Here is a 15702-nt window from a genome sequence, read left to right on the forward strand (position 1 = left end):
CAGAAAAACTAAATTATGCATAAATCATCATCTTTACTTTCTCAAATAATTAAAGCAGTTTTTTACGTAAGAAATTTTGATTGTGGCCGGCTCACACTTTTTTTCATGTGTGATAGTTTCACAATTAGAAGTCCATTCTAGCATTGGAGGGACCTTGAGTTTTTTTTTTCATGTTTTATGGAATCTATTGCTTATACAAGACCTTTTGATAATAAATGTTGTAATATATATATATATATATATATATAGAAAGTAGATAAATCATAATTTATTGAATAAATATTATAATATTCATTCCAAATTAATTCTTTAATATCAATTTTCTTTAATGTCTTGGTGTAATATGTACAGTTTATGAATTTATTAAATGTCTCAAATTATAGAGATTAATTCCCTTAAATAAATTAAGCCACCTTCATAGTTAATAAATGTCTCTTGTTTCCTACCTTTTGCATGATTAATAATATATATATTTTTAAAGTCATTTTAATGGCTGTCTAATCTTTTGTTTTCTGTAAAACAACTCAGTTTTGTATGAAATACGGAAGTTAATGATTATTGAAATGAATTCACACTAAATTCAATGATTAATGGCATGCTTTAGATCACTTTCATTAACCTATCAATACCCAATCAAATATAGCATGATTATAACATTAACCACTAACATTTGCCAAACAAAGTGCATGACCATCTTCCAAATCTTTAATCCCTTGATTTTGAATTAATACCTTATATATAACAGTTATAATATATATATATATATAATTATAAGTTGATAAATCAGCATCAAAAGACAAAGGTGATGCAATTGAGCCATCTTCTGGATGGCTCTAACTTTTGCTAAAATGAGCAAAGGTCAGCAATTTGGCTCCTCCATCTTTTTACATTATTTTTAACTTTTCCTTGAAGAAGATAAAAGTCCCACTCTGGGGTAGGCCAGTGAGGTTCCAACCCTCCAGCACTGTTGAAGTACTACTACATATATACACCTTACAACATGGTAAATATATTGTGATATAGTGAGGACATTCAACAAAGTCAAAAAGGCTCATCCATTCATCAGTGCCAACCTGAATCACTCTAGGACCCTACAAATCTTCTTCTATCTTCCCACTGTTGGATCATGCATGCCAAGTAAGTTAATTGGAACTTTGTAAATGGTTTAAAATGCTTTGTTTTTAATTAAAGCAAGCATATATCTAAAGTTTTAGATGTCGATGAATTTGTAAAAGTAATTATATACATTATTGGGTCCATTGGAATCTCTGTTAAGCACTTAACAATTACTTTTTTTATCATTTTTATTTTATCTTTTGATGCTTTAGATCAGTCCAACGTCATTAATCACATGAATTGAAAGTTTTGATATGAAATAAAGCTTTTAATTCTGAAAATGATCTTGTATTTATTTTGCATGCAAATATCAAGATTAACATGGTGTATTTTATTTATATATTTATTTATAAAGTTGATGCACCAATAATATAACCACTGAATAGCACATTAATGACCGTGTGTTATTCATTTTTTTTCATTAAGGTGATGCACCTCTAATGTACGTACACGGATGTAATTATCTTTATTTTCTATTAATATAATGTGGTTTTTTCATTTTATTAAAAAAATATACGGACAATATATAAAGACACTTTATAAATAGAAAAAGCACATGTAAAGGCAAAAGAATATATAAAATAATAATGACATGTACAACCTACTCTGTAGAGAAGATGAACCGAGCAAGTGCTCAATGAGGTGCGAGAAAAATACAGAAATAACAAAAACAAGATGCTCAATGAAACTAAGACATTATTTCACATAGAATTAAAACCATTTTTACCATATTATATATATATATATATATATATTAAAAAAGTGGATAAACTACGAATTTGTTATCTTATATTTTAAGATTTTTTGTTTTTATTTGTATATTTTGAAAATTTTCAATGCTATTCATGCCCTTTGGATATGTTTTTGGCTATCATTGTTGTTATTTTCCGTTGTTATTTTCCTTATTTGACTTGCTAGCCTTAGTTTTTTTTTTTCTTATTTATTCGTTCTAGTTTTTTTAAATATTCATGATTTATTTATTTTATTTAAAAATTACTATATTGATGTGGGATATATAACATAATTCATGATTTATATATATATATATATATATATATATTTTAATATGCCATATATTTGTTATGAGGCTCAAAGAACATAGTAAATAATAGTTGTTGATGTTATGTAGAGGAAAAAAAAATGTAATTTTGTTTATGATTTTTAATCATTAGTGTTTTGCCCGTGCTATGCACGGGAGGAATGAATGCAATAGATGATGTTAATAACAGTGTTTGCACCAAAGACATAATTATCCTTGAAACTTAATTTATTCAAGCTTTTGAAAACAATAAACTTAATCAAAATTTTAAAAATTTGTTTATTGGTTTTTCCATTATTGACCATTGAATGATTCTTCAATTCCTTTTAAAATTAGGAGTTTAAAAATAAAAGAAATTCTCCCAATTTATTAACAAAGTTCAAATATGGACTGAAATTATTGTTTATATAGTAGAGTGAGTAATGAATAATAAATATGTTATATATATGTGAGTGTATATATACTAATATATTATTATAGAATATCTGAATCAAATAAGACAAACAATTAGATTATATTACCTTATTAATATTTTTGGAGAATGTCTACAAATAGCTGATGCAATTGCTATTAGTAATGAATTATGATAATTCAATTACCTACTCCACAGAGTTCCAATTTTTTATCCTGATTTGGTTTTATTTATTATCAAAGTTCTTGTTTGTGTTTAATTAGTATTACATTAATCAAGTTTTGTCAATATATGAAAATATCAATAATGTTTTTGAATTACAAATATTTTTGAAATTACAATTTGCTTTTAAAGTTTTGGTACAATATAAAAGATAGCTTGTGTTTGATTAGTATTAAGTAATTCAAACTTTTATCAATTACTTTAAACTATCAATAATTTTTTCAATTACAAATATTTCTGAAATTATAAATTTGGTTTCAAAGTTTAGTTTGATTTAAAAATTATGAAAATATCATATCAATTTTTCATATATTGATTATACTTTTACTATTCATCCATAAATTTACATATTTATATATATTGATAGTTCTTTGAATAAATTATTCTTTATTTTAAGTAAATCAAAATTTTGTCAATTTCTGAAATTATCTATAATTAGTTTCCATTATAAATATTTTTAAAATTATAAATTTGGTTTTAAAGTTTTAGTATGATTTCAGAGATTTTCAAAGGATTATATGAAATTTTCATATTAAAAAGAAATTTAGTCATTCATCCATAAATTTATATATTTATATTTATTGATATATATATTGATAATTCTTAACATAACTTATTCTTTTAAAAGCCAATTAACTAATATAATAATATAATAATGATAAGATAAGATTTTTTTTTCCCTTGGTCAAATAATAAACCCTTCTAATCTCAAAATGTATATATATATAGATAAGGAACCAAAGCATAGCCTAGTGGTTTCCTACCTTGCTTGTGTTTAGGAGGTCTCGAGTTCGAAACCTCTCAGACATAATGCAAAAAAAATAAAAAGGTGCTTGTCGCCAATTTGTCAAAAAAAAAAATAAATATATATATATATAGATAAATATATGATATTTTAAACCCATCTATATATATATATATATGCATATGCGGCACAACCCCTCTAATAGTATATAATTAATTAATCATATTTCAATTAATTTATTACATGTAATTATTACATTTATTTTAAAATAATATAATAAAATATTTAAAAAAAATAAACATTTTTCCAGCTATCATATATGCTTACTAAGATTTTCCCTATTATATATATTTTCAAACTTTAATATTTTATTTTATTTCTCAAAATGAATTAACTTAATTTTATTCCCTATGGATTCCAAGTCCAATATATATTTTTATTTATAATTAAATTTTTTTATAGAACTATTGAGAGTTGATTTATGTTTTCCAATAAAAAATTAAATATAAACAAACTTTAATTACCCCACTAAATAAGAAAAGTAAATTATTAGTATAATAAATTTATAATCTATTTACACATTTTATCCTTAATGAAATCAGTGATATGCATATCAATGGTACATAGTAATATTAATATTCATAACAAATGATATAGATAAATTATATTACCTTCATTAAAATTAAATGATAATAATAAGTTTAACAGAGTTAAAATATCATAAAATATAAATAAAGTCATTCTATAAGGACTCCATTGCTAAAATCATTTATTACAAATTAGTTTTTTCTTGATTCAACTTTTTTTTCATCTTGTTGATTGCTTTATAACAATTTTGCCTCATTGTCAGATAAATTATGCACATCAGTCAAAGTTTATTAAGTCATAAATTTAATACAAAATTATCATAAAAAAAACAGGTGATATCATAAAAATTACCTTCAGCTCAACAACATCAACATAGTCTGAAATATTATTTGTTGGAATAAAACCAATTATAAAAATGTTAAATTTGAAAAATTATTATTTAATAACCAAAACTAATTTGCTTTACACAAACTTTATTTTTCAGCTTCTAAATAACCATTAATCTCATCTACAAAGTTATCCAAGATTTTTTTTCCGTACAAACGAAGAAAAAAAAAATACACATCAAAACTTATATACTATAGGTAATAGTTTTATATCAAGAAAAACAAAACCTGTTCATCGATAAGAATCATTGTATATTTCTGATTTATTTTGGAAGCATAGAATCACCCAAAGTCTAACAACCCCATACTTAAACATAATTTCTAGAGAAAAATCTCTTCTACTTTAATATATATATATTAGATAGATTATTAATTATTTTTGCTGGCTTGGATAAGAATGCCGACATGGCAATTTAAAATAATCTTTTAAAATAATTATTTTATTTAAATATAAAAATAAATTATTTTTATTATATTATTAATACTTAATTATTATAAATTTTTTAAATAATTTTTAAAATTTCAAATTTAATTGCTGACGTAGCAAATACTTGTGTGTGTGTGTGTGTGCGCGCTAGGCTTGTTCACATGATGTGTTCAATTGCTGCCGTTGGCTTTTTCTTTTCCGTACCAGCAATATAATAAAAAAAATATATCACAATTAAAATCAAAGTCAATAATACAACACAAAAGCTTTAAAAATAAAAATAAAAATAAAAATTGCCACATCACCAATGATTAGCGCATTAGCAACAATAATTAATAATAAATTAAAAATATGAGATGAAAATAAAATTTTGTCACGCTAATGATTTATGCTACATCAGCATCTATGGCCATGTCATTATAAAGTAACATCAAAATTGTCGGTGGTGTTTGAAAAAAAAAAAAATCAAACATTCCATCATATATTCCAAGTTAGAAAAAAAAAATCGATATTTAATAAGGAAACAAACAAAAAATACAAAGTCAATATTAAATAATTTCTAAAATATATTAATGAAAATAAAAAATAGAATAAAATACAGGACAAAAAAGTGTAACTCTTTTGAATTATTGACTTCTTTATTCTTCTTGCAAGGATAATAAAACAAAAATCCCCTACTGAAAAAAGGGAGATAAATCAAGTGCTCAAGTGCAGGGAAGAAAATTATATAAATAAATAAAACTCAACAACCTTAAGGTTCCAACCAAGGGAGACATCATTCTAAATATTATTAAATTAATTATGTATTCTTCTCTTGTGGCATACATTGCCTTAAAAATGGTCTCCTCTCCAACCATCTCATATTTGGAATACTCATCTACATCAACTAATTCAGGAACAAGCTAATTATATATATAGATAAATTTCAATGCAGAGTTTAGGAATTGCAAAGCATCCTTTAATTAAACATAATTTCATTTTACGAAACTTTTTTATGAATATAAGTTGAAAAACACAAGTGGATTAATTTAAGTCCACCTACATATATTACAAGTTGAGCAATATTGTATCTTGATAATGAAAATTTCATATAGATATCTACTTACAAGAATTGTCAAATTGCTTGACTTATCATCATTCTATCTTCTCTTAATTTATATTTTTTTAATTTAATTTTCAAAACTCTCACAAGTATAACATGTACTAAAACTAGACCCCAAAGCGCACTATGTTTGGTCAGTTGTCACATCAAGTTTGACCTCAAAATGGGTGATCAGCCTTACAGCAGTCATGCATAAAAACTTTCGGTCTTTTTCCTTGCAAAATTTCAAAACAACAAGCTTGCTTTTGCATGTATTATCTTACTGTCAACGTTTAAAATCCATTTTTATCCATGGTTAAATTAATTCCTCAATGTAAATGAACTGCTAATTAATGCAGTGTAGTGTGTTTGCACACATGCATGCATTGCAGCAGTACTCATTAATTCAAGCATTATTGAACTCACAGAATAAGTCTGGTTATGGAACAGGGATGGTTGATGACAACTAGAACTTAACAGATACAGTGCACACTGAAAGCATATGGATGAAGTTGTCCAATAATGCGGAGACCGATTTATATCGGATGATGTGGATCCTTGTTGTTCTTCCACTAGCTTCAGAAAAAAAAAAAAGGGTATAATTTAGCAGGTGGTGCAACAACTTTGTACCATACTCTCAGTACTGTTAAATTACTGAAACAACTTTGGCTTTCATTTCTATAAATTCACCCAACCCAGCCATGTCAGCAAGTGATCATCTTGGCTTCTTGATCCAAGGGATGCTTTGCTGGTACTACTTGCCAACCTTGTCCCACTAACCAAACCAGCTCATACTTGCATTTTGGAGGGGCAACGCTAAAGACAGATATCTGTTGGTAAGTCCAATCTACAGTCTTTCAACCCAACCAAGTTGGATCAGTTGGAGGTTCTTTTTTCCTTTAGTTTGAAACAACTTGTCTGAGTATCAGTTGGATGAGGACGAAATACTTAGCAAGTGTCCACAAGAATATTCTATTGAACAAGGAGCTGTCATATATACATGATGGCAAGTCTAAGTGTATCATCACATATAAGGGAAGTGACCAAAAGATGCACTAAAGTGTCACTTAAGAACCTTCCCTAGTAGGATGAAGTAGTGTTTCAAAGCTAAGAGACTTTTGTTTAACTTTTGTTTTTATTTATTTATTTATTTATTTATTTTAATTATCCACTCAAGATATTTGAGACTTGCTTAGTCATGTGTCTTATGCGGTGATATCTTGTGTGATCTTTAATCGTTAGTATATATGTATTTTCTTTTTCTGAGGTTGACTTGTGAATGCTTCTCCTTATTGACAATGCAATAACTCTATGCTGTTTTTCAGAGAGTTATTATTACGCTCGCCAGGCAACTTGGGAAGTTGGAAGGTTCGCTGAGCTTATATTTTAATGCATTAAGATTCACTCACCTACCCACCTTCTGGAAGTGCTTAAATAAATCAATTATGTCCATTTGAATTACTCTCTATTGACATCATTGGATAAAAACTTAAATGGAATGAATGCGTGAAGTTTCTTCTATATGTACTCCATTATACTTTGAGATAAAATGTTTGAATCTACAGAGCTTATTATGCCTTTGAATCACTGAAAGTGGGCGTTGAGTCATTCATGACCAAGAGAAGGATTCTTTGCACATGTTTAAAATTAAGCAGCATTGTGTGGCATCCAGCTTCAATTAATTACTTGATAGTTTTATATATGGATCATTTATATATATATGTATATGTATATGATAAAAGTACGTAGATAATCCACATTTGTTGAACAAATTAATCATGAGGACTAGCAAAAGGATGAAGAAAACCAGGAGCTCATAAACCAGCCTGCCAAAATAAACCATATGGTCCCAAACACAAAGGCAAAACAATGGGAAGCACTAGCAGGAGAAGTTGTTCTCAAGATTCTTTCCACAATGGATGCGGTGGTCCCTCTTAATATGATGAAGGCAAGCATCTGCTTGACTAAGGGATTCAGTTTCTTCTAGTAACGTAATTTGAGCACTTAAAATATCTTAAGTTGTATACATCGAACAAGATTATTATAAGATGACAAGATGACGAAATTTATGTCAAAGATTTTTTTTTTTTTTCCATCCTATAAAAAGATGTCAAGAAACAGACAAATATATTAATTTATTATCAAAATATCTCTACGAAGTTTTAATTATAGATTCTAATGTATATTTAAAAAAAAAACCTTAGTGAAGTTCCAACGAAATCAACAGTGACTCATCAACCAGTAAAGTGCTGGCCGGCCCTAGACAAAAGCCACTAAGCTTGTGCCTACGCGCCATTGGACCACTATATATATATAGTTTATATTTTATTGCTTTTTTATGTAATTTATTATTTAATAAGAATAATTAAAAAAATTATTACAATTTTGTCTGGGCTCATTTTTACTAAAATCCGTCCTGGTTGTGGGTGACATTACACAAATCGTGCATTGAGTGAGATCAAAAAAGCACCCAGACAAAATAAACAAAAGTGACCTCAAATCCTAGTCAAGTTGACACTTTATAAAACTGGCATTTTAAAAGTCAACTCTTTGGGTTAGTTGAAATTTCAAATGCACGCATGCAATACCATTAACAAGGCCGGCACTTCATGCCATGTCCTTATATATATACATATATATATATATTAATATATATATGAATATATAAAAATTAGACCATGGTCTCTTAGCAAGTTCGAGTTTAGTTATTTAACTTTATTACTTTTCGTTTATTAAAATTATTTCCAAAAAAAAAGGTATAATAAAATTTTTGCCTTCTTATTTAGATTCACATGAGAAGTGAAAGAAATGCCAACATGATGAAAATAAATTTATTTTTACAATGACTTGATATTACAGTATATTAAATTTAATTTTATCTTTGTGTTCTTTTCCATCTATTCTGAAAGTGTTTAGACAATCATTATTCTAAGTACACTCAATTTGTTTTTTAATTTTAAATTTTATATATGAGCACTAGTGCAATAAATGAGCCAGAGTACCAATTAAACTTTATCCTTTACATTAATTTTTACATTTTTATTTTTTATTTTAGTGCTATAATCTCTAATACATTATTTTAGATGTCGTAACATATTCTAATTGTACCTCATTAATTTTTCTTTTCTCGAAGGAGATACTGCATGCTAATTCATGGAGGACACTTAAATATTTTAATATTTCAAACCCATAAAACAAAAAAATTAAACATATGTTGTCAACAACCATCACCATTATATTTCATCATCTTATTCTAAGCATATACACTCAACTGTTTCCCTTCTCCTCCTCAATGTTAGGGGTGGACATGGGCCGGGCTGGGTCGGGTCTGGGCTGGGCTAGACTCAAATATACAACCCATATATTCGATGTCGGGCACGTATGTCACTAAAAGTGTTTTGATCCAAACCCCGACCCATTTGATTATCATTAGGCCTGCGCCCCGCATCTCAACCCGACCCTAAAAAAATAAATAATTTTTTTATGAAATAATCGAAATAACTAAATAAAACTACTATTACTAACCCCTAAAAATTTTTTAAAAAAATTTTTTTAAAAAAAATACAATACAAGTATTATAAATGCTTTACTCTTTTTCAGTTCTATTACTATTATATATATATATATATAATTATATATATTATAAATAATATATGATATATATATTATTTATTTATTCGGTCGGGCCGGGTCGGGTCAGGGTCAAAATCATCCGACCCAAACCCACTGAAATTCAATCAGTAAAACATTTGAGCTCAACCCTGCCAGGCTAACTTTCTAAACCCAGGCCCTATATTTTTTGGGCTGGGTTCGGGCCAGCCCATGGGTCACCCGGCCCATGTCCACCCCTACTCAATGTCAAGGGAAAACACTTAGAACAACTACCATTTTAAAGATCTCCCTCTCTGTAAAGCTTCATTTTTAATACAAATTTATTAAAAAAAAAAAAAAGTTGATCACTGAACAGGTACACTATCCATCTACATTGGGGAAGTTCGAATTGTTTTGCCGTCTTTTTTCCCGCCAATTCTCACCCCATAGCTTTGCCTCAGCAATAGCACGCTCCCTATTGAAATCCTTGTTCATAATGCCGATGATCTCCCTCGGAGAATCCTCTTTCTCTGAACCTAACTCTAATCTCCGTCCCGAACCACCAGCACCATCTGTATTTGCCAACATTCTAGCACCCTTCTCGTCCTGTCTACTCCGGCTTCTGCCTTTCTCAGTAGCATCATAATTTTGGGATGCCAAGTAGGACAGAGCAGTCACAACATCGGCAATGAGAGGACGAGAGGCAGCTTGTTCTTGAATGCACATGGAAGCAATGGCTAGAGCTTGGTAGAGACCGCGCATTGGATATCGCCCTCGTAGCTTTGGATCAGCCAACTTAGGAAGTTTTCTACGGTCATTGAACATCGGCCTTGCCTAGATAGTAACAGAATAAAATCATATTACTTTGATGGATAGATGCAGTATTTCTCAAGCAAAAGTAGAATAATTTGTCTAGCACATGAAATAACTAGAAAGTCAAGTCAATGGGTTCTGTAATTTTCAGAGTGAAACACACAATAGAGCAAGCAGGTAAAAATGTTGTCCGAAACTCACAGTAAGAATTGCTAGAGTTCAGCTTTGAGAATATACTTCACCTTCTATTTATTCAACCCAATAATGAAATTACCATTTACAAACAAATTACCCTTGAAATTGTCATTGGCATCTGCCGAATCCTCTCAAACTCTTAATCTCCCCTTCTAAACTCTTTAATATTTAAACCTTCTATTCATCATAAATGAAATCTACACAGCTCTACCAAACTTTTGTTGAAATTGTTTTCAATTTCTTCCTTCAGTCGTCTATTTTTTAAATTTTTTAATTATTTTTTTAGTTTCTGATTTTAAACTCAATCAACTCGTAATTACATCACATATATAAATTTTTATTTGTTGCAAACATATTACTACAATGCAGAAATTTTCTTTGGATTTCCTCAGTCGGAATTACATGCATGTCACTAATTTTGAGATTCAGCAGGTTTATAGGATTTCTTCTAAGATCTTCAATTTGTGAATTCATAGAATGAATGCATGCAGAATAGAAGCTGAGAGATACAAGAGAATTAAGCTTTTCCCCAACTAAGGTAATTTATGGTCTCATTTTATTGGTTAAATAATTATTTAATTGCCCTAAAGGGAAGATTGCATAATCACTTCATCCACTGCAATTACACTGACCTGATAAGAAGATATGCATACACTACTAAATGCATGGTTCTGTTCAGTTCAAAACTGTAGACTTTGAATAAAACAAGCAAATGAATTTAGCAAATTTAATTTGAGGTTGATGAAGATGCTTACCCAAGATACAAGATTCTGCTCGCCATGTTCTTTGGTACTATCAATGGCCTTTCGCCCAGTGATGAGCTCCAAGAATACAACTCCAAAACTATATACATCGGACTTCACAGTCAGCTGACCAGTCATAGCATACTCTGGTGCACAATAACCATAGGTTCCCATCACTCTTGTTGAGACATGAGACTTATCACCAACAGGGCCTAGTTTTGCAAGACCAAAATCAGAGAGTTTAGGGTGAAATCCCTCATCCAGTAATATATTGGATGACTTGAAGTCCCTGTAAATGACTGGAGGATTAGCTTTGTCATGGAGATATTCCAACCCTCTAGCAGCTCCAGCTGCAATCTTCATCCTTGTGTTCCAATCCAGTGATTCCTTGTCGGGTGGGAGATCTGCAGAGATATACATATCATATAATTTTGAACCCTTAATTGCACTGGTGAGGGATCTGAACTGACTTTCTAAAACAAGGAGGCCTAAGTTTAGAAAAGACGGATATATTTATTACATACTAACCCTGACAAACAGCAATTATAACAGTAAAGTTCATACAATACCAGCATGTCTTTTGCAATTACAAAATGGCCATTTGTGTGCAGGCATAAGCATAGTGAAATCAAGAGGTGAATGCTAACTACCAGGCAGGAACTCTGTTCTTCTAGACATGATACACCTTCCCAAGTGTCCACCAACATAATGGCTCCTACTATGAGTGTCTAATTAGGTATTGCTAACATAATCCTTATGATCACAGTGACCACGAAGTAAACATAACATCGCCTGAGAAGATATTGACAAATTGTTACTGATAAATAATCACTTGATTTAGAAGCTGATATTGAACTCATGAGATGTAGAAAGGTTGAAATTATGAAAGGATGGGAGCTGGTAGTGTGCTGTTTACATCCTTCTTTTGCAAAAGAAAAGTGAAAGAAGGAAAAAAAACTTCTTGAGAAAAGCAGAGGGAATAGAATGTGAAGATATGATGCCATTTGTCCAAATATATGTGCTTTTATTTGTCTGACAGTACACATCTAATCAACCAAAGAAATACTAAGAAAACACCAACTTCACAAATGAATAAGCAACAAGATAAACTATGTGAGCATGTCAGTCATACCATGTAAATGATCTTCCAATGATCCGAGGGGTATAAATTCATATACCAGAAGGCGTTGATCTCCATCTGCACAATAGCCAATCAAATTAACAAGGTTGGGGTGATGCAATAAGCTGAGCATGAGGACCTCCACCAAAAATTCTCTATTGCCCTGGAGACCATTTCTATCGAGCTGTTTTACAGCCACAACCTACAAGATTAAGAAGAAAATTCATTACAAATATGCACAGGAAAGATCCATTTGAAACTGTCCCTACACACTTAGAAGAAAAAAAAAACTAATTTTTCATGATTAAACACATGCTAGCATCTTCTTCAGAAACAAGCTATCTGTTTTGAAACATATGAAATGAGGTGACACAAGAAAATCAACGGAATTCTCTTATGCAGCATTCACAATGTAACGAAAACCAAACAATATAATTATGGAAAATTTACCTTGCCAGTGCTCTCTAGGCGGCCTTTATAGACTCGTCCAAATCCGCCTTCTCCTAGAAGGCAGTCTGGTCTAAAGTTCCTAGTAGCAGCAGCAAGTTCCCGAAAAGTGAATGTCTGAGAAGATATATTAACACCAGCTCCATCCTTCTGAACCAATAATTCTGTCTTCGATCCAACCGAATTTGTTCTAGACTTGGCCCTATTGGCTGTCTCGCAAACATGAAAGATGTTCAGAAACTAGATCACTCAAGGGAAGATTTCCACATCATAAAGTACTCAAATATCAGGGACCTAAACACATCATAGATTCATTGATCATGAAAGGAACAACCACTTGTATCAATGCCACAAAGAAACACATGCACAACACCAATCTTCCATTAAATACTAGCTATAAATATATCATAACAAATACACAAAAACTAGAAATTAGAGTGAAAAAGAAATATTCAATTTAAACACAATGCAAGCCAACAGCAATAACCCAGTATGATATAAATTTACTCACTCACTATCAGTAGAATAGCAGCCAGATAATCAAGATGGCACATAACAAACCATAAAACAAGCATTTTTCTACCAGTTCTCAATTTTGAACTCTTCAAAATCAAAACTAACAAACAAAATGTCATATAAGTTCTCAAGAACAAGATAAAATTTCTCCAAAAAATTTTTAACTGACCAGTGGCTGGTAGTCTGTCAATCTTGGGAGGAACCATGGGCCGCTCTGATCTCTTCTCATCTCTCACCGTCCTACCATTCAACACCTCCCCTTCTTTCGATTCCAAGCATGGAAAACACCCCATTCTTTGAATCAAACACCAAAATCAAAGAAAATTACCTAAAAAAAGAGATTTTTCTGCATCAAATTCCGTCCTTTAGCTCATAAATCTCTTCTCAATTCGGTTTGAATCGCTGCAGAGCGTATAAAACCAAGGATGGATGATGGATGGTGGTGGAACACGATTGAAAAGAGAGATCTTTGATTGGATCTGAGGATGTTGGCAGTGAGACACAACGAGCTGGCCACTGCCTTCGCCTTCTTGTAACTTTATTTATACACTAATAAATTTAATAAATATCACTCATAAAATAATTCCATGTTGAGCTGGTTAAAAAATTATTTACATGCAAATACTTGTATCAAATATTTATCTGTGTATATATATCATTTAGAATTTCAAAAATACTTGGATTTTTTGTATAATTCAAGAAATTATTTATTTATTTGTATAATATTTATTTTATATATATTATTAGATGTTCAATATATCACTAATTACTAATAAAAGCTTTTAATCTGAGTTATAAAAACTTTTATTGTTTCATTAGCCTAAATAAGTGGTTTTAAATTTATTTTGTAAAAATACTTTGTTTCATTATAAGGCTTCTGGTATCTCACTCGTGGAAATAAATAAGTGGAAGACTAAAAAAAATCACTAATTTAAATAAAAAAATATGAATTTTCTATTAAAAATAAAAGGAAGAGATATATAATATGTTTTAATGAAAAATGTAAATTTTTGACTAAAAACATGGTAAACAATTTCATTATTTTCCAGAGGTGGGTTGGAAAAAAAGCCCATAATGGCACAAGAAACAAACAATCAAGTTGGTTTGGAGTGGTTGGGAATTTTGGCTTTGGATAATTTAGTGGGAGAAGTATAGTAGTGCAAAAAGAGAAAGAAGAAATTTAATTTAAGTTATACAAGTAATGCATTTTGGTCTCAAAATTAGAATTAGGAATAAGGGCAAGGCTCCTTCTAGACAATGACAAAATCTGACAAGAATTTGTTGGGGTTTCACTTTCCAGGTTTGGAGCTATTGTTTTTTCAAGAAAGTGATAGCAAATATTGGCTTTACACTTGTCCTAGGAATATATTTTTTTTAGACTTGACTCATTGATATTTGGTATATATTTTTTACCAAGATGAGTTAATTTATTGGTATTTAATTTTTGAAGCTTTTGTCTATGTAAAATGGGACATATTTATATCTTTAAAAATAAATTATTAAATCAATAATTAAAAATAACATAGAATTACTCAAAGTTGATAAGAATGATCAGAGTTTGGATGGCTTAAAAAAGTGATTTTAAATTAAAATCTTCATGTATATATAATAAAAATATCAGTTAAAAAAACATACAAGTTTTAAGACTCTTAATTAATGCCACATACCGCTAGACGAGTCAATGAAAAAATTAACATAACTTATATAAGAAATACAAATTAATATTTAAATATATACAATATAAGATATTCCATTGGAACAAACATATCACAACAGGAAAATTTTTTAATAGTTTCAAATTAGAAATTTGTACTCAGCCAGTGAATAATTTTTTTTTTTGAATATTCTTCTATAGTTCTATCAAAAAGAGTTCCCCATCATCAAAATTGAGAGGCTTGAAAGGCAGTTCAATTTGTTTTTAATTATTTAAAAAAAATAGTGAAAGTTAGTGCTGTGACAGTAGTGAAGAAGAATCTCTCTAGAAAATTAGGAAACAAAGCATCTCAAGGAGGACCAAAGACATTAACCATTGCATTCAATCATTATTCATAAGACCAATCTCATCCACCAAATAATATGCTTTTGAAATATATACATATACCATATAACTCAGTCAAATATTCTCAATATATATATATATATATATATCTTTTCTTTCCTTTATTATTGTACATCTTATTAAGTATATTAAAAGATTGTCTTGAGTTATTATATTATAGTAGACTAAACTTTTATAAAAGATCTCACTTTACATGGTTATA

General features: G+C 29.6%; 1 protein-coding gene across 1 annotated transcript; it reads right to left on the minus strand.

Annotated features, from left to right (window-relative positions):
• Positions 1–9230: 9230 nt before the first annotated feature.
• Positions 9231–13960, minus strand: LOC120258963 (serine/threonine-protein kinase PBS1-like). Its single transcript, XM_039266454.1, has 6 exons — positions 13611–13960; positions 12929–13134; positions 12491–12680; positions 11371–11762; positions 9874–10441; positions 9231–9310 (listed from the first exon to the last, which is right to left on the minus strand). The coding sequence occupies exons 1-5, from the start codon at positions 13732–13734 to the stop codon at positions 9989–9991; spliced, it is 1365 nt and encodes a 454-aa protein (XP_039122388.1). The 5' UTR covers positions 13735–13960; the 3' UTR covers positions 9231–9310; positions 9874–9988.
• Positions 13961–15702: the final 1742 nt, after the last annotated feature.

The sequence above is a fragment of the Dioscorea cayenensis genome, chromosome 4 (assembly GCF_009730915.1).
Source record: "Dioscorea cayenensis subsp. rotundata cultivar TDr96_F1 chromosome 4, TDr96_F1_v2_PseudoChromosome.rev07_lg8_w22 25.fasta, whole genome shotgun sequence".
NCBI classification, from domain to species: Eukaryota; Viridiplantae; Streptophyta; class Magnoliopsida; order Dioscoreales; family Dioscoreaceae; genus Dioscorea; species Dioscorea cayenensis.